The 25,068-nt window shown below is 41.5% G+C and overlaps 1 protein-coding gene across 3 annotated transcripts in view; it reads left to right on the top strand.

Moving 5' to 3' along the window:
• rtn3 (reticulon 3) overlaps window positions 1-25,068 on the top strand; it is a 41,461-nt gene that overhangs the window by 7,450 nt on the left and 8,943 nt on the right. The window contains exons 2-5 of one of the 3 annotated variants that reach the window (XM_038732858.1): window positions 1,488-1,535; window positions 7,911-10,586; window positions 18,891-19,098; window positions 20,941-21,079. In XM_038732858.1, the coding sequence (XP_038588786.1) occupies window positions 1,488-1,535; window positions 7,911-10,586; window positions 18,891-19,098; window positions 20,941-21,079 (3,071 nt within the window). The remainder of the gene's footprint in view (window positions 1-1,487; window positions 1,536-7,910; window positions 10,587-18,890; window positions 19,099-20,940; window positions 21,080-25,068) is intronic. The other 2 variants (XM_038732856.1, XM_038732857.1) reach the window with 2 other exon arrangements.

The raw sequence follows: 25,068 nt of genomic DNA, 5'->3' as shown, positions 1-25,068 counted from the left end.
CAGGTTTCTTCAACTTTCACTCCAGGGAATAAATCAGCCTTTAAACTCTATGGAAATAACGATTTGATACTTATCGTGATAATTATCGATATCGAAAAATATGAAACGTTTGATTGTGATAACATTTTTGGCCCTAGTACAGATTTGTCAGTAGTGAAAGTTATTGTGATTCTAAAATGCATTCTTCAAATTATCTGATCTCATGGTTTTGTTGAACCGTGGCTTTTAAGCAGGTTTGTAATACTGATGTGCATAAAGATGTGAATGATATTTTATTTCATATTGATGTTGGGGTTTTTGTAGTGGCTATTACCTTCTTACAGCCGTCTTCACTCTCCCCCCACCAATTTGCCTGTGACAGATGTGTGAACACAATTAAGTTGAGCTTGCCTTTTGGTTAAAGAGTGAAGGTGTGGTGTGTGAAGAGTGTAACAGCCGCATGAATCTTAGAGAAGGAATGTTGCGCCGCAACCTGCCCAGCCTGTACAAACTCCATTTCAACTGAAGGGAGATGCCACACCTCCCTTAGTAAACCTGAAACTCTCATACATTTTTACCCATGACTCAAGATATTTCTTTCCTGCTATTTCTAACCTGTCTGACGAAGGAGAATGAGCTGTGAACTCCAGTGACTTCCTCTTCACCTTGATGGAGGCTGGATTTAGAAAGCAAAGTCAAACATTTAATGGAAATGGTTGCAAAGATTTTAGAACCTGTTGCAGGGATTTGCTCCTATTCAGACACAAGAGCATTAGTGAGGTCCACCACTGATGTTGGGTCTGGCTCACAGTCCTGTTTACTCCAAAGGTCTTGGATGGGGTTGAGGTCAGCATGCTGTGCAGGCCAGCCATGTTCTTCCACATCAAACTGGGAAAACATGTCTTTCTGGATTTGCTTAGTGAACGGGGGCATTGCCATACTGAAACAGACAAACAAAACAATTGTCTTAAGTTGTATGCTGTAAGATTTCCCTTAACAAAGAGACCTGAACCAAACCATGAAAAAACAGCCCCGACCAAAAGTATGTGGACATGGGTGTCACTGTACTTTTGGTCATATAGTGTACATGAAATCTTGAGTCCCGCTGGTTTCTGTTGTAGCAACGTAGAGCACGGGGAGAAGCCCTAAAGAAGAAATGGTGGTCTTTCGGTTGTAGGTATTTTGTGTTTGATCATACCAGCACTAAAGCAAAGTGAGAAGTGTTTTTATCTGCTTGTTAAGGAAACTGTTTTGGTCTTGCCTGCATAGCAAGTATAAGTGCATGTGTTAAAGTCATTGTAGGTTTATTAGAGTAAATGAGATTTGTATTTTTATTGTATTTCCTGGTCTTTATTTGAAGTCGTTTTTGTAGCATGTAGAGTTGTTGAGGCTGGATAAGATAAGTTAACTCTTGTTTTCCCTTGATTTGAATGACTGGGTGCAGTGGATAGGAGTTCCTTTCTTCTTCTTCTAGGATGATCATTCTTCTGTCCTTTTTATTTTTCCAGATTCCTTTCTTTCCTCTTCGCCTGTATCTCTCATTCAGTCTCCTCAAGGCAAGTGTATGGTTCTCTTACGCTGCTCACCTGCTCTCTCTCCCTCTGTCCTGTACTCCGCTGGCCTGCTGCTGAACTGCTTTACTTCATCCCTCTTTCTGGTGCCCCTCTCCTGCTTCTCAGTCAAATAAAAATAGAACGAGCTTGCAAAGGAAACCAACGACAAAGTGATCCCCCAGCTCCTTTCCCAGCTCGACCGGTCATCACCCACCCCTCTTCCTACAAACCTTGGCATGGTATTCCATCTGTTTCCAACACTGCCGACTCTCAGTTGCTGCACTAATTGTAAGTTAGTCATGCAGCACAACTCCTCCTGTTTTCAATGACATATGGAATTGGTAATTTTCTTCACCACGACCAACCCCCCTGCAACTTAGATGAAACCTTTCTAGCTCATGCCATAAATAACCATCTTGACATATTGACAGGTTTTATTATTAGGGCTGCAGTAAATGTACCTGTGCATAGACATAGTCTGAGCAGCAGAAGAGCTTGTGCAGATACTTGCACATGTGATACATTTTGATTTAATGTGCTTCACTTTCCTTGGAAATGACAAATTGGCATAAATCACCAGCAGTCACTAGCTCAAACCACAACCAGTCTTTACTGTTTCAGAATACACTGCTGCTCAACTAGGTCCAGAATCTTTAGACACCAAGTATTAGATCTGTTAAACCTTGCCTCTGCAGCTGCTAGCAATCTGATCCATTTCAGTCTTTACTGCCTGCTAGCTAGCATTATGTAGGTCATCAGCACTCTGTAGGTTCAAGATAATCCCAAGATTGCCACTTTATTTTAAGAAAGCAGAGGAGTTCAAGTTCACATTGTGCGCACAAGAGCAGAAACCTAAAAATGGATCAGTTGGTGTCCCGGGAGGCAGGGGGAGGTTGGTCCTACCTTCCTGCTGCCCTAGTATCCCAGCTCAGCTTCCCACCCCGTTAGCAACTGGGCCCCGGAGGATGAGCGGCACCGGAGGTATCATCCACCGCCCAGCAGCCTGGGCCTGCCATTGCCTGTGGCTGCTCACTCGCCCTCCACCCCACTATCTGCTTTATGGCTTCGTAGGCTTTGTGCATGTGTCACATCCCTGCTTAAGTGTTAAAAAGTAGGTTTTCTTTGAACACCTTTGCTTCTTTATTGTCAGATTCTTTTTGCGCTGTGATTTTTGTTACATTCTCTACTTGTGTAAACAAATGGTAGCCAATACTGTGAAAGGAGTGATTGTTAAATGGTTATATTAGGATAGATATAGATTACAGTAGATGACCACCTCATGAGCCACAAAGTATTCCTATATCACAGTAAATATCGATATACCACGATACAGTAAGAGATCCTGATCTAGTATCCTAACTCTGATTTGCATAGCCTGCTAGCCAGCCCTGAATATACAGCAGAGACACTATGCCGGGTGGGGGGGAACTATCAATGTTCATAGACAAAACAATTTTTTGCTAGTCACCATAATTAGCTTAAGCCTATGGCATTTTAATCTGCAGAAATTTGCCTAATGTCATAACAAGTTGTCGTCAGCTATACCAACTTGAGCTGTCTCTCTGCTCCTCTCTGTGCGCTAAGCCCCGCCCTAGGTGAAACACACATAGCAAACAGGAGAGAAACTTGTGTAGCATGACCGTCAATAACAGCAAAACGCAGTAAAGACTCTTATGCTGAAATGAAGTTAGTGCACATAAAGAAGGTAGATAATATGAATACAATATTTCTTTGGGTGGAAGGGGTGCAGTTAAGGCAACGGTAGGGCAAACACTGAGCTCCCAGGGTGAAAACGATATTGCCAAATCTCTATCAGTGGACACATTTCTACCGTTGTATGGTATATACCGTCATACCACCCAACCCTATCACACGTTACCATTGCACACCTATGTCACAAGCATCCAGCCTATACACTCTAAGTGAGGAATGACAGGACGTGACTACACCCTGTGGAATTTGAACTCTTACTGAGTCATCATCTTCTCAGCAGGGAAATGTCATTTGGCTTATGCATTACAATGGTTTATCAGTAAATCAATGCCTGGGGTTTCAATTTAAATACCTTCATTTTTGAACTTTTGTTCTTTATTTTGGGGTGATTACTGAGGAAATTTGGTAAAGACAGTGTATCAAACTAAACTAGTTCCTGGGGTATGTTTCAGAGTAGTAAATGTTAATATTTGTAGAACATTTGTGACAAAATAATCTCAGCTCAAGGGTCCATATGCTGCATTTTTCTGAGTGTCTTTGAACCGAGAGACAAGGGTTGATCCCCCACGACCATGTACAATCACATGTTATCACATAACCAATGCTGACGTGACCAAAGACCATAAAATCTAGTTGAGGGCTCAAAAAAGTTGAGATTGTTTTGTCACATATGCTGATCCCAAGTCAAGAATGAAATTTCATGTTTAGGGTAGAAAGAACTGTAACAAATGATTTTTGATACTCGGGCCACTTACATAATCACTCAACCACAGTTACTGCAGAGATGAAATTACATAACTCATATGTGGAAGGCCTTATTTGCTAGATGGTACATGCCTAGTGGCCTATTGAAAAACAAAGTTATTGACAGCTTTATCTGCACCATATTCATGAAGCCTGAATTATAGTCTCCTGGAAGTATTCCTATGGTTAGGTTCTAATCATACAGCCCTATTTGTATCTCACTTCCGTGGATGTATTCTCAGAGTGATAGCTGTTTTGGAATTTGTTTACTTGTACAGAGCCAAAGGACTACAACGCTCTTGGCAAGATGGAAAGTCCATTTATGTGGCCTAGTTTGAACAAGGCGTTGTATTGTGGTGCAGGGGAGATAGCAGTCCTATCCAAGACAAAGTGGACCAGTCAGTTGGGCATCAGTGGAAAAGTCTGTCTAATGGTAGGGGAGGGTAGGGTCACGGGATCATGCTGACAATACAGCTAACATCCAAGGTTCACTTGAAGAATAAAACTAATGGATCACAATAACCTTTTTAAGAGTGCTAGCTGAGTAAAAGTTAAATCAAGGTGAATGACATCAGAGATCACTGGTGCTGAAACAGATCTTGCGATTGTTGGAACAGTTGCTTAGAACAACTTTGGAACTGTGTGGCTTCCAGGATAGCTTTGATGAGGGGCCCTGCTATCATTGTGACTGTAAAACACTCCTGAGCTGTGTGGCTGAGAAAACAGTGATGTTTAAATGACCTGATTAACTACACGGGGACAGCAGTGTTATCTAACTCTTGGCGTGTTTTTCACCATTTCATTATCGGAACATTACATAATTTTGATGTTATAATAGGCAGTTAACAAATAGCCTGATTATGTAGCGAGTAACTGACCACGACAATGAATGCAACACTGAGGGTTTTAAAGTTTTATCCTTTTTTCTTTTCTGTTGTTTGACATAAATGCATGTTAACATGCAGATCTGTATTACTAACGATCTTGCAACACTTTGTCCTAATAGTCCAGTTCTTGCTGAGATGGTGGAAAAAACAACCTGAGTTGTCTTAAAACTAAAATCACCTAACAAGCGCAAAGTTGACTGGTGCTGTTCACTTTGTTCAGAGTACTGCTGGATAAGACAAATGTTAAGGAGGGGCATTGTGCACTTGGCTGATTACTTGCCATTTGCTCAAGTTTTTGTTTGTATGTACTTTGTTAGTTAGGTTGAACCTTGTCTGTGCACCAGTTGCAATTTTCATGGGCAAATCCTTTTTTCTTTTTTTTTTTTTCAATCTGACCTGTCGATTCCAATTTTAACTGACCGCCACGCTCATCCTTCATGGCCGATTGTTACACCCCTTTTCCTACTCCCAGGAACGACCAATGACACAAATGATGTGTTCTAGATCAGAAATTAATTTATTCACCAATCTGGTAAATCTAGACATTGGTCCGAGCATAGCCAAAATAACAAACAAAACAACTCATATCATTACCTTCTAACTTGCCTAACACCACAAAGAACAAAAGAAAATACTGGAGACAACAGGTTTAACAGAAACTGCTTCTCCTCCCTAAGGGTTGGAGGCCATCAGACCTATTCCTCTTTGGCTTTGTCTCGGCCATCTTTCCTTCTGGACAGTGCCTAGAGCCACGTAATGAGTCCAGCATGTTCGAATGTACCAGTGTTTACAACTTTCTCTCTGCCACTGTTCCCGTCCGCAAGCGTGCTACTGCCACCTGTTGCTGATTTGGTTTGAACAGTATTGTTGGGATTGCATCAAGCCACTTTATTTGTGTTCCATTTAAATGCTCCGTATTTATATAGCGCCTTTCTAGTCTTTTCAACCACTCAAAGCGCTTTTACTACATCTGCATTCACCATTCACACACATTCATTCATTGAGCCTAAGTGCTCAAACAGAAAGGCAATTCGGGGGTTCGGTATCTTGACATGCAGCCTGGAGGAGCCGGGAATTGAACCGCCGACCTTCCGATTAACGGGCAACCCGCTCTACCTCCTAAGAGCCACCCAATTACAGACAGACAGAACTGCGTAGGGAAAGCAGACTTTTCACACACAAAACGGAGAGCTAGCTAATTAGGAAACATTCGCTGAATTTAACCAAAAGTGTATTAGATTGGAATCATTAAGTATCCTTTTTAATGTTTTTCACAACAGGACAGCCTCGTACTTTGTCGGGAACCTTTAGGGTGGGTGGAAGAACTCTATTCCATACCTGTTGCATTTGAGGTTTACTGACAGTTTTCTGTTGTGATTAGTTTATCGCTCTCTACTTGCTGTTGAAGATCACTGATGCACTTGTTTGCTCAGTCTATCAACAAAGAATGTGTTGGGATATGGTGTTCCACTCATCCCATTCTGGACTAGCTGGTTCTGAATGAGTGTGAAGCTCAGGAAAACGGAAGGCAGTTGCCTCGCTGCCTTGATACCGTAATAGACAGCTGCCTCAGAAGGGATCACTTTCAAGTGAAGGCAGCTCTGTTTACATTAGTTTCGAACAGCCTTCTAGGGCAGCACTTACAGCAACGTGTGACGTCAGCACGCCGTCGTGTGTCTCTTCTGGTTGTCAGAAGAGACGCTAGCCTTAACATAAGCTAACTAGCTATTGAAAAGCCAAACGGCTAACAGACGCCTCAGAAATCATACTGAACAAACTTGGTTGTTTAGTCACGGGCTAATATGATAGTTCAGTGTTTAGTTCTCGCTAGATTTTCAAAAATCGAAGCGAAAAAACTACTAAAAACCTTACAAAACGTATATTTGTGTACAAATTCGGCTCATTTGTCCGCCATCTTGACCAGTTTTCGAAAGCCCCGGCGGCCGCAGACGCGCTGCTTTATGGGTAATAGTCAGCATCAAGTCATCATTGATGCTGCCTTTAAAACTGGCCATTACTGGGGCAGCTTGAAGGCACCTCAGGAGACGGGAAGAGATCGTTCGAGCAATTTCGAACAGCACTCGATGCCTCGCTGTCCTGTGAGATAGCAGTTTAGCCTGTTTCAAACACAGCCATTATTTTTTAGTTTTGCAGCTATTTGTTTTGTATGTTACAAGTCATTACAGAGGAGCTACTGTTGGATGAGTTTGACAACAGTGCAAAGTCGAACAGTCTCTGCCCACTTTGCTAAATATTTTTGTATTGGTGTATTAAGTGTATTTTGTGTTCTGTAAATCAACACTTTTTTACAAAAGTAAACATTTTGAAGGTAACCTCAACATTCCACTTGATAAAAATATGGCCTTACACAGCCAAAAACTATTGGGGGCTTAAGTCAAAGCTCAGATTATGTGAAAGAGTGGTTCACAGTCATGGATTTTGGAAAAACTTTAAATTACACATCAAACACAATAACACACTACCACCATATTTATTTTAGCTGGACTTGTGTACAGAGAACAGTTTCCAAATCAAAACCTTTTTCAAATATAGTAGGGACTTAAGCATGCACTAATGAAATACTCTTCAGTTTCAATGAGGAAATCTATATTATTATACAAAATAATAAGCAATCAAATAAACACTATCAAAAAGAAAATGCTTTCAAACCTGCAAGTGTATAGCAAGTCATATGATTCCTATCCAAATTGCAACTGACATGCAGTCACCATAGCTACACAGCGGTTTAAAATAAGTCTTAGTTAGATTTTATTTCTTTTGCTGCTTCATTTGATCATTCAGATGAAGTTGCCATACTGAGTGCTACCTGATGGCAACTTTTTAGAGTAGTTATGAGCAGCATGCAGAAAGAGAAGACACATGACATTTCCATGATGCTATGCATGAATGCTTGGGCTGCAACATTAAGGCCTTGCTGAATGATATTAGAAGTGCACGTGAGTTAAGTGTCTGTGATTTTATATGACCCCTCCTTTTTCCTCCTCACTGTCGGTCTTCATGCATGGTGATGCAGACAAAAGAGTGGTCCTGGGCTCCGACAAGCCCTGCGAAGGTGTAGCGACATCCCTTCGCTTTCCTTCTCAACCTGGCTCATTCACCCCTGGTCATTACGGGAGTGAAGCAGGGCCGCCAGATGGACAGCCGGATTCACCAATAAAGACATCTCCTGTTTCGGAGCGAATAAAGGCACTTGAAGCACTTGCTGCCAAAAAGAAAGAACATGATTTTAGAAGTGATGGAGGTTTCTCTCACTTCAGAGACCGCCACCATGAGAAGTCTCCCACTGAGACCCCAAAATCTCCCACTGAGACCCCAAAATCTCCCACTGAGACCCCAAAATCTCCCACTGAGAACCCAAAATCTCCCACTGAGAAAATTACGCCAACTGTCCAGAAAAGAGGTTCTGCAGATCAGGAGTCACCAGAATCCCCCTTTGAAGTACTTGGGGATTTAAGACAAGTGAATGAATTTGAAGAAACAGAAGAGTGGATGAAGGCTCATTTACCTCCTGTCCCAGACTTTGATGCTGTAGATTTAATTAAAGGCACCCAGACTTCAGACCATGTGGCATCAAAGGGGGCTGACATAGTCATACCTGATGCTCCTGCTGCCTTTGCCAGTGTCCCTGATGCTTTCATGGATTCTCCTCTTGAAGCTCCAAAACTGAAAGATGACTTCAGTGAACCACAGAAGCAGCCAAGTGTTGAGGAGGAGTCTGAGTTTGACCTTAACTTCTTGCCAACAGCCTACATGTGGGATCAGCAGGAAAAATCAGGTGTCCAAACTCTATCAAATCTCGATTCAGTGCTTCCTGCTTCACCTGCACCTCCTGCAGGCTTTGGCTCCCCATCGCCTGTCTTCCCACCAGTTCGCAGAGATGAACAAAATGTTTCAGATGACAATAAAGCCAGTTGGACTGGAGATCTGGAACCCCCAGAGGCAAGTGAAGCGGACAGCTCAGGAGAGTCAGATGATACTGTCATTGAAGATGGTGTCACTGTTCCTACATCTGTTCCTTCTCCATCTTCTGATCCAGCAGTTTCAGGTGATCATACCAATACCCCTGCTTCTGCAGCTCACAATCTTCCCAGTGAGGAAAAGGTGATTCCTCCTCCAAAGTCGGAGAGGAAGCTAATGCAGGTTCCCACTATTAATGTTATTGAGACTGACGAGCCAAATTACAGTGATGAGGAGCTTGAAATGGAGCTTGAAGCTGAAGAAGATGAGGATTATGAGGTTGTAAAAGACCCTGCCAGAGAGGTTCCAAAGACCCCAGAACCAGAGCCAGATGTCCTTAAAAATGAATCACCCAAGACACGTCCCTTAGAAACGGAATTCATGGAAGGCTACTCTCCTCCATCCTCTCCTGTGGACTCTGATGTCGAATGCTCTCCCAAACACAAGATACTCGCATCTCTTCCTGAAACAGTCCATCAGGATCAGTTTGCATCAAATCCTGAGGCCCTACCCAATCAAACGGATTCAAAAGCCTCTGAGTCTGATTCCTCCCAGGCACAATCACAAACAATTCCCAACAAAGGAAATGATGAACCCTCTCCTTTTATAGTCACAAATGAAGAAGTGGACTTCCCAGACAATGACGACGAGTGGTCAGATGAAGCGCATGATATCTTGGACAAACCTTGCAAGACTGAGCTTACATTCATGGAACCAACTTCTGACACCCAATCCAAAGTGGATGAAAAGAGCAACACGGCTGCAAAAGAGGCTCCGATGGAGACCGCTTCTCTTTCCAAGTCCAGCTTTATGCAAGATGATATATATGACAGAGAATCATTTGATTATGATTATGATGCATCCTCTCCCTTGGATGACATTGACGATAAAGCGCTAAACAATGCTAAGGAGCGGTTTCTGTCTGATCCTTCTCAAATCCATGTTGAAACACAAAATGCAAACACTGCACAAAATGATGTTACAGAGATCAGTCAAAATCTAGATGATTTCACTTTAGTGACTGATGATGATGCCTTTCCCGAGCCAGCTGGTGATCCATCTCTAAGAGAATATCCCCCAAACCCATATTCCTCTTTCCAAAGTGAGACACTAAGCGTCACTGAGCAAGACTTCAATAAGAAAATGACCACTGACATTGTTTCAGATAACATAACAAATGGCAACTCCCTCCCAGCACAGAACATTGGCTCAAAGATCCAGCAAGACACTAAAGCAGGTCACCATGCACCTGATACAACAAGCAACCTAGAAGGCATTGACCCGGAGAGCCCAGTTTCTGAGCCTGCAGATAGCTTTGTGGAGTTCATGCGAGAGTGCCTGAAATCAAGGCAGGATGAAGAACCTGACGGCACGCACCAAAGTGTTCCCTCTAAGAAAGAATTCTGCAAAACTGGTTTGCCTCCTTTCCAGTCCCCTCCTACCATGGTAATGGATCTCGAACAAGAACAGCTTACTATCAGTGCTCTCAAGGAGCTGGGCAGCAGTCAAGAGGAGGAGGAGGTGGCTTCTCCTGACCAGGACAAAGCTAACTCCACTGCTCTATCTATACAGCAGTCTTCCTTTACCTCAGTCCCTAATCCTCCATGTTCCCAAAGCGGTCGTGTGTTTGACAGCACGTATTCCAAAGAGGTAGAAGCCATTGACGAATGGGTGGCCGAAGCCTATCATCTTGCTGAGCATGTCTTGACAGCAATACTAACCCACTTATCAGGTAACACCTCTACCTTCAGGGCAGTAGGCCTGCTAACTTCATGCAGTCACCTCAACAGGACCCCTTTTCTCACTTGCACTTTGTAATTGCCTGCACATTTTTCAAAAAAGTGTTCTGTTTTTACATATTGTCTTTATATAGGCATTGTGGAAAGGAAAACGCATCTCCCATTTGGTTGAGTGTAACCTGCCCTTTCAGAAATACTAGTGATTTCTTGTCACCTGTCAGCAAGGACTAAGAGTATAAAGGCCTACTTAAAGCCTCTTAGTATGCTTCGAATGAACTAGGTTGGACTAGTAGACCTAGTCCAACCTAGTTCAAGGAAGTGGTTGTACCTGTTCCTAAAAGTCAGTTTCATACAGTGTTCGTTCGAAGGTGTGTGTGGTGTTGCACACACGGAAAGTGAAGGAAGTGTTCATAAAAATTTGAAAAAGTAGTTTCGATCCACAAGCCACACATTTGAAAACAGAATCAGAAGTGTTTGTGTCAAGTAGTGAATAAACACTAAAATTGGATTATGACCTAAAATAACATACTAGAAATACAAACAAGCACATAATGCACCCCTGTCTCCCTGCCCCCCCCCCCCACGCCACCGGCTGCTGCCTCCACAGAGACACTGTCTAAATGAAAGCTCGACAGTCCTTGACCGGGTGTGTCGCAATTCTGTCCCTCGGAACCAGTAATACATTAGTTCCTCCTCTAGGTTGTGGAACGAGCATCTGCAGTGGACCGATGAAGATTTAGCTAGAGCCAGGATGCCATTGAGCCAGTATGTGCTACTTCTAGCCACCTCCTCCTCAGAGCAACACGCTCCCGTTAGTTATTGTTCTTAATGTTGTTCAGTAATCTTGTTTACCTAATGTGTGCTGTGGATTGTTTTGGTGCTGCTGGTGTATCGTGTATCTGTCCCTGGTTCAAAAAGTCCCACATGCCACAAGCCACAGTACACCAGTCACTGTAGAGTTTTCTGTGATGAGTGTTTTACAAAGCTGTTTTTACAATGTGGCAAAATAAGTATTTTTGGACTGTTAACAAAAAAAAACAATTTCTTCTTATGCTCGTTTAAGTTTGTTCAAGTTTAGAACTGTCAATATTTTGTGCATTTTCCTTAATAACGAGCAAGCAGACGCATGGCACTATTTGTTTCATTATATCGCGATATTTTCTACAATAATCGCAATATGACTTTTTCTCCAAATCGTGCAGCCCTACAAGAGAGCTTCAAGCCGGCACCGTGTCATTGGGTCAGAATGTCTAAATGCCTGATGCAATAATGAATACCCAGATACAGCTCCCCTGGGGAAGACTTACACGTAATAGTAAATTGCATTTCTAAGAGATGATGATAATAACAATAGCTATTATATTGCCCAGCATGTTTGAGGAGATTGTGTCAAGTAGTTGGTTACATAATGCATCTATAGAACTACAATACACAAGTCTTTGTCTTTAAAAGTCATAGAGGCTTATTTGACTGTATGCTTAATCTGTAGAGACTGCAGTTGTCAGAGATTATAGGAGCCAAACCACAGTGTAATGTGCTATATGGTCACTAATGCTGGTCATTTGAGCTTTTGACAGCCTCCTCCTGCCCTCTGTCCTTTAAATCTGGGCAGTGGTCCATTGACGGAGAGGGCGGATTTTAAATATGGTGCCCAAGTGTTGGCTTGCAAGAACCTTGGAAGTCACGGGGTACAGTCAATCCCCAGTGTCGGGTTTCTGCCTTGATGCAACTTTCCACAGCACACTTGGTGAAAACTGTGACACGACAATGAAGCATGGTACAAAAAACGGCGCTAAATGAATTGCATATCTGAAGGCCACCGAGGTGCAAATTATTTTGATGTCATCTTCTGGTTTCAGGAAAGATGACATCTTGCTAAATTAGTTTGCTAGGTCTTGAATATGAGAGCTGCTATAAACCAGCCTGTTTCCACGTATCAAAGCTTACTGTGATGATTCTTGTGTATTAATTAATTGATGTGATTAAATAGTTGACCAGAGCAAGGGCAAAGTACTGGAAGGTGTTATTTTTCAGGAGTTATAGCAGCCAGTTCTGCTGTACCCGACCCCCACCCTCCCCACCCCCTTCTCTGCAAACACAATCTCTATTCCACACACATGCTGGAAAGCTGGTATGCAGACAGTAATCCTAACACATTCAATGGTACGTCTACATGTGTTGAATATTTTAACCTAGAGTTTGCACACCAGAGAACAGTGCTGCTGCTCCAGCAACCAGAAACTAAGGGAAAGTGTGCAAAAGAGGCATAAAGGAAATGTCAGTTTAGCTTCATTTTAAAGTGGTTATGTTCATTGTTCTCTGATGCTTGTTAGCAGAGCACATACTGTAATTGTGATATTAATGATGTCTATGAAGATTCTCAGTCATCCAGGTCATAGTTATCCAATGAAGGTTAAAGTCAAGGGCAACTGGACTTGGTTGAAGATACTGGAAGACGTTTCGTCCCTCACCCAAAGGACTTCTTCAGATATTAATGACTTGGTGTTGAAGAGGAAGCTGTTTTGTCTTGTGTTCTGTAGGGGAGCCTATATTGTTGAATCTTCCCCCTCTAGCCATGAGCTTGTGCTATTTTAGTGCTTCTCTGCAGTGCTGCTCCACAACTCAGTAGGTCATTAGGCGGGGTGTATTTGGCTAGGTGAGTTTGTTTTAATTGGTGTGCCTGTCACCATGCTGAATATGCTTGACTTTTGCTGCATTGCCATACAAGGGTTTTTGTTAAGGACCCCAATTTTCACTTCTATCAAGGCCATCTGTCAGTGAAATCCACACTGTGTTTGCCAAAAGAGATTTTCTACATTTATTTATGGGCTCAGTCTAATATGAGCTTCTGATAAACCCACTGTGCATGTCCTGCCCAGCAGTCAGACAGACTGGCTACTTAGCATTAACACTACTAAGACTACTCACCAGTGGTGGGCAAGTTACTCAGAAATTGTAATAAGTTACTAGTTACTTATTACTCCTTAAAAAAGTAATATTATTACTTTACTTATTACTGGGCGATAAATCTAACTAGTTACGTTACTCATAACTTACTATATTACTTTAACACCACCACCACCCACCCCCAAACAAAATAGTGTCTCCCGACTTTTTAAGTAATATGATATTCATGACAGCAGCAAGAATCTTTTAAAAGTAAATTAGATTGTTCACAGTTAAAAGCTTTTTGCTGGTCGCACAAAGTTTACAACGGACGACAATGTTCTTTGCATCTTAGACTGTGACGGAGTAATGGTGATACTTCCAACTGTGGAAAGAACAACTCTCTCCCTCCTTCTCCATTCTTCCTTTAGCTTTTTGACAGCTGACTTGAACAACATAAGGTACTGTTGACCTGCAGCGCATTCACATCAAGGATGGTGCGTCCAGTAATGCAGCATTACTTGGATTAGTAACTGTAATAATATTACTGTTTTGGAAATAGTAATCTGTTAACTAGTAAGTAGTAATAGTAACTACTAGTTACTGGAAAAAGTAATAATATTCCAGTAACGCATTACTGCCCAACACTGCTACCCACAATGTAGACCGTTTTCTTGCACAAGGATTTAATGAGTGAAAAGGACCCACAAAAATGAAACTGCTTTTTTGTCCGATTGGAATTAATATTATACTAGTGGTAAGCTCTATAGTTTACTACTATATGAAATTTTAGGATTATACTAAGAATATAAAAATAATATTTTATTATACTAAAATTACACCAATACATTAAGGTTCAGTGTGTAAGATTTAGTGGCATCTAGTGGCGAGGGTTTTCCAATCATCTGTCCCCCTAACCTTTCATAGAGCGTAGGATAGCTACAGTGGCTGACACAGCACAAAAGGTGTCTCTTCTGAGACAGCAGAGAGGCCAGTCAAGAAATGAGGTTTCTTTAGGTATATTTATTAAGAAATTATATTTACTTAATTATTCAGTAAATGTTATTGTGACTTGGCCACTGACAGACAACATGGAAAATGTAAGCCACAGTTTCTGCACCACAGTCCATTATAAACACATTAGATAAAGTTTATACAAACATTGAAAAGTGAAACACATTGATTCTCTCTGTGATTATGGACTCTCGCCAAAACAGCCCGCCAACAATAATATCTGGCTCGCGGCCAGATTATGGTGCTTTGATAGCGGCAAAAAAATGTGTTTGCACGTAAATTTGGCATGTGTTCTGCTTATGCTAAGGTAGCCTTATTCAAAGCATTCTGCACACCGCTATATACTGGCCACTTGTGGCGGTCTTACAGCAAAAAGAACATGCAGAGGCTGAATGTAGCATATAATGATGGCATGAGACTGCTCTTAAAACAACCAAGATGGTGTAGTGCTAGTCAAATGTTTGTTAATGTTGGGGTGCCTACCTGTAAGAAATCTTATTTTTCGATACATATGTAGAATGTCTGTCTCTTAAAATAGTATTATACAAGCTTTAGCCCACAATGATTTTAGCTCGGTCAGGTATACATCTAGACTGTGGAGACATTGGAGCTCCTGTTTGTATATTACAAGTGAAAGATATTGACTTTTTTTATTAATTAAAATAAAAATAAAAATTAATTAAATTAAATTTTTTATCTATGTACTGTATATTTATTGTTATGTTGTTGTTGTTTTGTCTTGTTTTTTCTGTGTGCTATGGACCTTCCATTCTGAGTCCTGGATAAAGTTGTTGTTGTTGTTGTTGTTGTTATTATTATTATTATTATTATTATTATTATTATTATTATTATTATTATTATTATTATTATTAACATCTAATTCATCCAGACTCACGGGGCTGTTGTGGTTGGTAGATTGGCTTGCAGATGGCTTACCTTAGCTTGCTTGCTCGCTAACATTATCGATAAATACTATCAAGAGTTCATAATCAAAGTGGGACGATCTCTCACTCGCTTTCTGAGGTCCAAGCTGGGTTAGTTAGCTCTTATCTCGGCTCACGTCCTCTCTTTCTGGGGCGATTACATCCTGGTCTTGTTTTGTGTGTTAGTCGAGCCTGTTATTACTTGTGTAGTTTTAAGAGCAGCACAGTGAAAGCAGGCCACTGCGCCTCAGCAGCCACTGGGACCTCGGCAGAGTAGAGCAAGCTATGGAGAGAGAGAGATAATGAACGAGGGCCATCAAGCTCGGGCTGCCTCCCTGTGGGTACCGGCAGCAAAGCATGCTGGGAGGATGCACACACCCTTGCAGTGCAGGCTAAGGAAACCCCCTTCATTGTTGTTGTCAGATTAAAACTTAATATCTCCATGGAAGTCAGCTTTGTTTCCAGCTTCACCAACATGCAGTTTAATGTTTTCAAATCAGTTTTGGAAAGGGATATTTGAATCCAGTTGTCCCTGAATGTTGTCAACCCAGTGAGTTGATGGATGAAAATTGTATTGTATTTGAGTTATGAGGTTTTCACACAGTCTCATTGTAGGCTGAACAGACGGAATCGGGAACAATAGAGCGCTCTCTGTTTCTGTGTGAGCCCCACAAATTCTTGTAAACAGGTTCAGCTCCTGGCATACTGAGCACTAATAAACAGTAACTGCTGAATGAACATTTAACAGCAAATGGAGTCAGACAAGCCATGTGATAATAATAAATATAGTGCAATAAATTACATTACAATTTTAGCGGTTCTGCAACAAGGGGTGTGTGTGTGTGTGTGTGTGTGAGACATCTTTGAGCGTGATTGTGTATGAACCTGCATGTCTGTTCACAGAGCTTGAATAATAACGATTCACTTAAGGTGCAGTTGTCAGGGTTACTAGATTGCACGTTGTCACCCTAGGAGCCTGCGTGTTATAACTGAAATTTAATGCTATACAGCAATCTTGCAACAAATCCTGTATTTATGCAACTTACGATGCAAGCGCTATGTGTTTTTGTTGACAGTTTGTATGGGTGTTCATTCAACTCTATTCTACTATATGGTCAGTTTTGAGGCTGTATTTAGTTGTGGTGTTGTATTGGACTGCACTTTATTGTAGGGCTGCAGCTAATCGAAGCTTCTACAGATTATTTCATTGATGCATCGTATAAGAAGTACTTTTACTTGCCGGCGGCGCCCCAGCCACCCTGTTACAGCCCTACTGTATTGAAAAGCTGTTTCTAATGATCAGTTCACCAACATTTACAGCACATGAGACACCTCTGACACAGTACTAACTTCAGCTTGCTCCCTCCTTTAAAATTCCAGCTCACAGGAACGTGAAAACATCTGAAGGAATAAAAATTCCCTCTACATTGCATGTGACCAAAGACTTAAGTTAAAGTAGGGCTGATAAGGGGGCTCTTTGCAAAATGTAAATAGCTATTTCGAAAAAACAACACAGGTCTTTGTAATTTTGTACGCCAAAAGTGATTTAAAAAAAATAATAATAGTTTTAGGAATAACACATTAAAATAACATGTAGGCCTTTTGTTTTATACATTTCTGACTATGGCCATCAGTGCTGTACATTTTTTTTGTGTGTGTGTGTAGGTCCTAATATAATGTTCCCTTTAAATTAGCTGGAGCGCTGAGGCCTGAACCATCCCTGAGGTATCAGCCCACATGGTTTCTCCACCACTTACACAAGGCTTTTTAAATACCCCCTTTTTCCCCACGCAGAGGGAAGGAGTGGCAGCTTGTGAGTGCCAACCCATTCCAGACTTACGTAACGGACCTTGTATAGAGGCTATCATTTCTGCATGCACGACTCCTCAAAGGACATGCATACAAACATGAAACAGACATCTACAGCAATGTGCCTCCCTCAGTTATTCTTGGCTGCAGGTGCCAAAGGAGATTTATGGCACATGATCATGTTTTATTGGGCCAGAGTTGCAGGTGTGTGTGTGTGTGTGTGTGTGTGTGTGTGCACGCGCCTTTTGTCTGGGTCTGGCTGGGTTTTTGTTCAAATTTTAGAAGACAAATACAATATTTTTCCATCAAAGCAACCACTTGCAGTGGTGATGGAGCAGTGGATAACGCACATGCCTTGGGTGTGACAGACCTGGGTTCGAATCCACTGTGAGAAACCAATGTGTCAGTGAGGAAGACACTTAACCCCTAGTTGCTCCAGAGGCGTGCAACCTCTGACATAAATAGAAATTGTAAGTTGCTTTGGATAAAAGCGTCAGCTAAATGAATAAATGTATGCACATAATTTGTACTGGTATTCATTGACTTAAAATACCTGTAAATGCTCACACAGGATTCACAGCCTTAATTTACCTCAGCTTAAGAAAGAACCAGGGCTTCATTTGGAACATTTATGGTAGAGAACTGACTTTATGTCTAATTTCACCTGTTTTGATAACTTTAGTTATTCAATTTAGTGAGAAACCTTCCTATTTTCTGAACTTCTCCCATTTAAATTAGCTTTAAATATAAATTCAAAGCTGACTCCATGTTTACTAGTTTTAATAAATTCAGTGCTATGGTAATTCCACCATACAATAGACAACAATAGAGTCATGTGCAGCTTCTGCACATATGTTTCTCATTAAAAGCCTTCCAGCAGTCTAAGGGCACAATCCCTTCTTCAGGTTTCATTTAATTTAAAAAAGGGGGAGGGGAGACGTGTGTGTAATAGTACAGATATCAGTGAAAGTGAATAATAGTACTAATAATGATAGCAATAGTAATGATAATAGGATGTTCCTGATTTTTGCAATTATATGTAGGTGGAATAAGGCACACTTAAAGCTTCGCTAACTGATTAGTTTCATCTGGCTTGATTAATATAATTAATGTAATTACAGATATAATTGAGTATCATCTGCATAACAATAAAAGTTTATGTAGTGTTGCCTAAAGTTGTTTTGATAGGTAATTCCAATCACACCAGTGTTTTTTACGCAGTTTACTAGCAACAAGGCTTTTAATTGTTTGTGCTGGCTATTATTTAATTTTGGATTTTACTCACTCTCAGTGTTCCCGGTGAGTTGGTCATTTGTCACTTCAATTACATGACTTAAATAATAATAAAAACAGCCCTTTTCTCTTCCTCTCTCCTGAAAACATTCATACCAAAGAATATCGGAAAGATAGAATATCGGCCGATATATCGGCATATTGGATATTAAAATCCTCATATCGAAATCGGCATCGGACTTAAAATTCCCATTTCGGTCGAGCTCTATTTAAAATATCTGACATGATAAAAAATCCTCTAAAACTGAATTTAATTTAGACTAAACTTTAGGACAAACCATCATATCGCAACTTAATATCAGTGTATTTTATTGTAGGCCAGTTGAGAGCAAGCCAGCATCAGTCTGACACTTTCTCTCCACTTCTCTGCAGTTAAGGATCTGGTCCACTGGCGAGACCCCAAGAAGTCGGGCTTGGTATTTGGTCTGTCCCTGCTGCTGCTGCTGTCGCTGGCGGCCTTCAGCGTCATCAGTGTGGTTTCCTACCTGCTGCTGGCCCTGCTCTGTGTCACCATCACCTTCCGCATCTACAAGTCTGTCGTCCAGGCCGTGCAGAAGTCTAGCGATGGACACCCCTTCAAGTAACACCAAATTCAATGCTTCTTTACCTTTGACCTTTTCTAACTTGTTGTTTGGGAGATTTGATTGATCTGGGTTTGATAAGGTTTATGTGTGATGAATTGGCAAAGTATTCTCTCAGGACTTTGATTGTGAAACCGAGTATTGACCAAAGCAAACAAAGAACTCCTTTAAGTTGACAGGATTGTCAGTTCTGTCTATGTGGCTCCCGATATTCTTGAAGCCTCAGGAAAAAAAACAAACCTCTGTCATGTACTGATATCTGTTGGTGAACTCCACCTCTGATTAGCTAGTACTCATTTCCTCCGTCTGTTAGGTTGGTTAAGGTTAGGGTGAGCTTACAATTAGCCAATCAGAGGTAAAGTAGGGGGCAGTACTTGATGCAAAGCCGGGGCAAGTTCAATCTCAAAACATTTTGCACCGGTTTGCTACGTTTTCCAGTGATGTGCAGAGAATTGCATGCAACTCCAAGTACTGTTTTAAAATGACATTCTCTTCTTTGTGGGTTCATCAATGGTGAAAAATGATTCGCAGTGTATATTTTATGAACATTTAGTCATCAAAAATGTATTGCACTTAGTAGAAGTAGCATTTCTTGAGATTTAGCAAAAATAAGTGGTGATAACCACATTTGATCAATGTGCACAGCAAAGTAGAAGTAGGACTGCTTCTTCTTTTTTGCAGTAGAAAAACAAAATGATTAAACTTGATTAAAACATTTTGGAAGCCCAGTGTTCCTTCTGAATATGAAGACCTGAAACAGCTGAAGTAACAGTAATACTTAGAATGCTAGCTAGGTTGCTAAATGGTACGGGACACACATTCAGATGGTTTGCATGTGCTGCAGCACTCCAGAACAAAACATTCACCAACGAAAATATTTAATATCAAATTATTGATTGTGATATAACTCACTGCAGCACACCGAGCCATGTTACTGCCACATGTTTTAAACCATTATAGTACACGTAGCTGTAAAGACTATTTAGTTTCAGAATGTTAGAGGTCAGGTATGGCATTGCCTGATGTAACCTCTGCATCTTCTGCTTTTATTTATACAACAACAACTTTTATAGTTGAGCCAGAGCCCAGAACACAGCTCCTCTTCAAAGGCACCACACTAAAAACTCCTCATAGCTCACTAAGACTCTAAACCAAAGAATTCAGAGAAGGAGAAAATTGGTCTTTATCAACAACCCTATAAACATCACATAGATTATTATGGTCAGTTTTTGCCACTTGTTATGAAGACTCTTAAGTGGCCTTTTTAAAAGTTCAGTGTGTAAGTTTTTGTGGCATGTAGTGGTGAGGGTTACGAATTGCCCCCAATGGCTCAGCCACCGCTCCCTCCTCTTTGCAAGCGCGTAGTGAGAAGCTACACGCTCTGTCGGATCAAGCTAAATAATGTGTGTGGTTCTCCATTTGTCCAAATTTCACTTCTCCTCTTACTTCTGAAAAACCAGACCACTACTACCTCTTCTTCTTACGTGTTCATCGTAGTTATGAAACGCACTCTGTAGCGCCGTTTGTGCTACTGCAGAAACATGGCGACGCAACATAGTGACGTCCATGTAAGAGGACCCGCGGTGCTTGTAGATAGAAATGGCTCATCCTAAGGTAATAAAAACACAACTGTTTATTATGTAAGGTCTTTATACACCAATGGATATTATATTGAATTTCTGTCGATAGATGCTCCTAAATATTACACACTGGACCTTTAAACCACTAAGAAACAAATGAAAGCCTCCTTAAAGCTTTTCACCGCAGGCTGGTTATGTATCTTTTCCTGCAGCACACTCTGCCCGGACACTAAACCTCATTTTGTGCCTCCTCATCTGCAGAGCGCTGATAGATAAGGATGTCAGCATCCCCCCAGAGACTTTCCGCAAGCACGTGGACTCCAGTCTGACCTACATCAACCGTGCCCTAAAGCAGATGAGCCGCCTCTTCCTGGTCGAGGACCTCGTGGACTCCCTGAAGGTGAGCAGCTCCAGCCTTCAGTCACTCACTGTCCACTATCATCCTGACTTCAAATCATTTAGTCTGCTTATAATGGGAATGTGTTCCCACTCTGTCCCATAAAGAGTCTCCTCCTGGGTACAGCCTTTTTATAACTCTGATTGCTACAGTAGTAACTCATCACTAGAGGGTATCAGTCAAATTAGTCAGAGTCTGATTAGTATTGTTAAAATACAGCCCAGCCGTTATGACTGTATTGTTGGATGATAATTATTTAGCGAAGGTAAGTTATTTTTATTGTGTTTTCACAATTTAAAAAAGGACGCGTAACATTAGAACTAAATAATTTTTTATGATTGTCTAGTCATTAGAAAACTTGATGGACATATCCAAAGAAGGTTAAAGTCAAGGAAAACTGGACTTGGGTGAAGATACTAGAAGTTTCGTCCCTCATCCAAGAGACTTCTTCAGTTCTGAAATGACTAGTAGGGAAAACTCAGCTATTTAACCTCTGTAGGGTCATTTGCCAAGATCATGGATACCGCTGGTTCGTTAGTGTTCCTGGCTGTTGTAATGACGGTCGTTAGACTCAAAGACTAGAAAGGTGCGATACAAATACGGAGCCGTTGGAACCACCCGTGGCCAACTCTGTACGACCATCGTTGGCATCTTCACCTGATGCCAAGAGGTAAATCTTGTTAAGTTTCCTTCAAAGTGATTAAAGGATAGCATTGTAAGTGCGGGATAAGTGGTGGTGCTGTTAGTCCGTTTGGCGTAGGCCTCCTCTGTTCAATGACGGCTTCTCAACCCTGGTGTAGATGCTTCCTTGACACCTCTTTCAAACCATCTATCTTCTCTGTCTAAAATTTGCACCTGGTGGTCCTCAAACGAGTGTCCTCTGTCCGTCAGATGTAAGTAGACTGCAGAGTCTTGACCTGAGGAGTAGGTATTGGTCTGTGTGTGTGGGTTTTCTGTAAACCTCAATTTGCAGGCTCCTGTCCTCTTCAATGTGTACAGTGCAGTCCAGGAAGGCCAAACTGTTGTTGTGAACATCTTCTCGTGCGAACTTGATGTTACTGTCCACAGAGTTGATGTGTTCTGTGAAGGCTTTCACTTGACCCAGGTGTCGTCCACATATCTGTACCAGTGGCTCGGTGCTGTTCCTCTGAAGGAGTTGAGGGCTTTATTCTCCACTTCTTCCATGTAGATGTTCGCCACAATAGGGGATACGGGTGAGCCCATGGCACGGCCCTGCTTCTGTCTGTAGAATCCTCCGTTGTACTGGAAATAGGTGGTGTTTAGACAGAGGTAGAGTTATTTACAGATCTGGTTGACCAGGGTTTTGTCTTGTAGTAGCCATTTCCTTACAGTTTCTACGCTGGGCATGCAGGTGGAACAAAGAGGTCACATCATAGGATGCCATGGTTTCATCTGGGTCCAGTTTCAGTCACCTATGATGAGTTCCACTATAGGTAGCTGCTGTGGTGTCATGGCAAAGTTTAATCCTTTGGACAAAATGCCTTCCTCTGGTTGGGTGAGTTCCCTATCTGACAGGTTTTTCACCCATCTGTTATCTGTTTCATGCGTTGTGGGGTTGTCATCCTTTCTCCTCCAAAACAATTCTTGTGTGTTTGCATTGCTGGCTGTTGCCTGTAGTTTTTGGAATTTCCGGGTCTGTCTTTCCTTGCTCTTGTTGTGTTGAGATAGCTGTGCTTTCTTGATGAAATCCATTTTCCAGTACTGTACTGGGCAGATGTGTTTCCAGTTTTTGTTGTATGTTGTACTTTATTTCTTTATTCAGGACTTCAATGGTGAAATGGATCCGTCTCGCTCTCTCTTGCAGTAGCTGGTGTTGTGGTGTCAACCAAGTCCAGTTGCCCTTGGCTTTTACCTTCTTTGGATAACTATGACCTGGATGACTAAAGTGATTAAAGTGCAAATGTGAAATGATCATAAATGGTCAACCTAGTCTCCCTTCTTTCACCTGCACTAAAACGTAAACCGTGTCATTTGGAGGGTGCTCTGTTGACTGATCTGTTGAAAATCATGATAGGGTCAGATTAAGTTCAATTTAATGCAGTATGTGCATGCACATATGTACATGGAGAGAGTTATTGGTTGCTGTACTAGGCGATATGGCCAAAAATCATTTCAAACCATTTGATATCTATAATCAGGATAAATGTCAAATCATTATCTCTTTCAAATTTAAAGGCCAGATGCTTAATTGTGGTTTTAAACTTTTCTGTATGGTCAGAACAAACACTTGATGCCATGATCTTTCTTCCTTTCTTAATGGCCATGAAAAGATCCCTTTGTAGTGTGACTCCACTGAGAGCAGTGGACAAAGACCACAGGGTTCTTTCTGTGTAAAAATGCATTCTAAAGTTGGTCAAGTGAGGGATTTTCTTTTCACTTTTAAAAACGCAATTATTATGAAGGATATGTAAACAAAGATAGACACACACACACGCACATTTTTACCTACATGTACTCAGAAATGCATGAATTTTAAAGCATGTGCAGAAGAGGCAGGAAGCTAAAAGCTGCTCCAAAGACCACTCCTAAAAACTCAAAGCAAGATAAACAGGATTACATTTATCCCCATTCCCCTGTATGCTGATGAAGACAAACCATGCCATGCTTGGGCTTCCATGGCGGGTAAGAAGGGTAGACGGATCAGCCGTCCCTCCCAAACAGGTTCAGCAAAACTAACAGGAGAAACCGGGAGATCAGTCTGCACACACCTACACAGTCCTGAGAGGAGGTCTGATCAGGCTACACAAGTGAAAACACCTGTATGTGTGTGCAGGGCGTGGAGTAATGCCATGTGTTTGAAAGTTGCGTTTGTTTCACTAATGTAAACTCTTGGAGTTGTAGTGAGGTGTGGCCTGTAAGATAAGTGATTAAACAGGCTACATAACCCATTTGACACTTTTTATAATACAGGAGATGAATCATTGTCACTCATCTTCAGCTTCTCATTGGCTACTCAGACAGCCCTGGATCAACATAAGAAGCTATGAGATGACAGAGAGAGCATAAAACAGGATAAAAGGAGCTCTGTCTCTGCTAACACTTTATTACAGCAGCCGCTGGCCTATCAGATTACAGCAACCAGCCATCGGAGCAGAGCCACTATCAGCCAAGCAGCAGTAATAGTCCACATATAATACTGTGAACAGTATCTAAGCTTGACAGGAGAGCTGGATCAGCAGCACAAAGATCCCAGAGCCTCCACGTCTCCTTCACCACTTCTCTGATCAGCTTGCCACCACTGCTATGGTCATTAATCACACATAAATAGGTTCTGTAATCATAAATGTCATTGTTCATAGTGTTAAAGAATTGGTATAAATAGACTATTCCTAATTTCCATAGTCCAAGTAAAACATATTTTTGAGTGAGGGGGTCTTTAAAAACAAAAAATCTGTATGTTGTTGTAGTTAAACGAGTCTTCCAGTGTAGTAATGATCAATTAAAAAAAAATATATATATCCCAAGGGGTAGTGGCTGGCATCTGATTTTAAATAAAAAGAAATTAGGGCTGGGCACGTTAACACGTTATTATCGCGTTAAAGCATTAATTAACACTGACAGTTATTTTATCGCCTGTTAACGCAGTTTTTATTTTATTATTATTAGTTTGAAAGTCCCTTGCTCACTGGCTCTGAATACACATACAGTCAAACCCTGGGTCACAGGAGGGGCGGGATGTTGATCAGCCTGCAAATCGCCCACCCAAACAAGCAGCGGAGGGAGGCTTCAGCAGACTACGCTGTCATCTCTTTCACGAATTTTTCCAACCGCGATCCGTTATCACGGCAGCAGGTGAGCCGCTTGCTTGTTAATGACGCAGCCTATCAAACAACTCAACCCAAACCAACATCTGCGCCCTGTGTTCAATGCTGCTTGAACGTTACCTGGTCTGTGCTTGTAAAATATCCACCGCGACTTGTAACGTCATTTCAAGTTTCTAATCGAGTGAAGTCTGTGCGAGTGAACATGCA

The sequence above is a fragment of the Micropterus salmoides genome, unplaced genomic scaffold, assembly GCF_014851395.1.
Source record: "Micropterus salmoides isolate LMB-PRFRI ecotype aquatic unplaced genomic scaffold, ASM1485139v1 Ms_hic_scaffold_2, whole genome shotgun sequence".
In the NCBI taxonomy this organism is placed as follows: Eukaryota; Metazoa; Chordata; class Actinopteri; order Centrarchiformes; family Centrarchidae; genus Micropterus; species Micropterus salmoides.
This window is presented reverse-complemented; position numbering and strand designations above follow the sequence as displayed.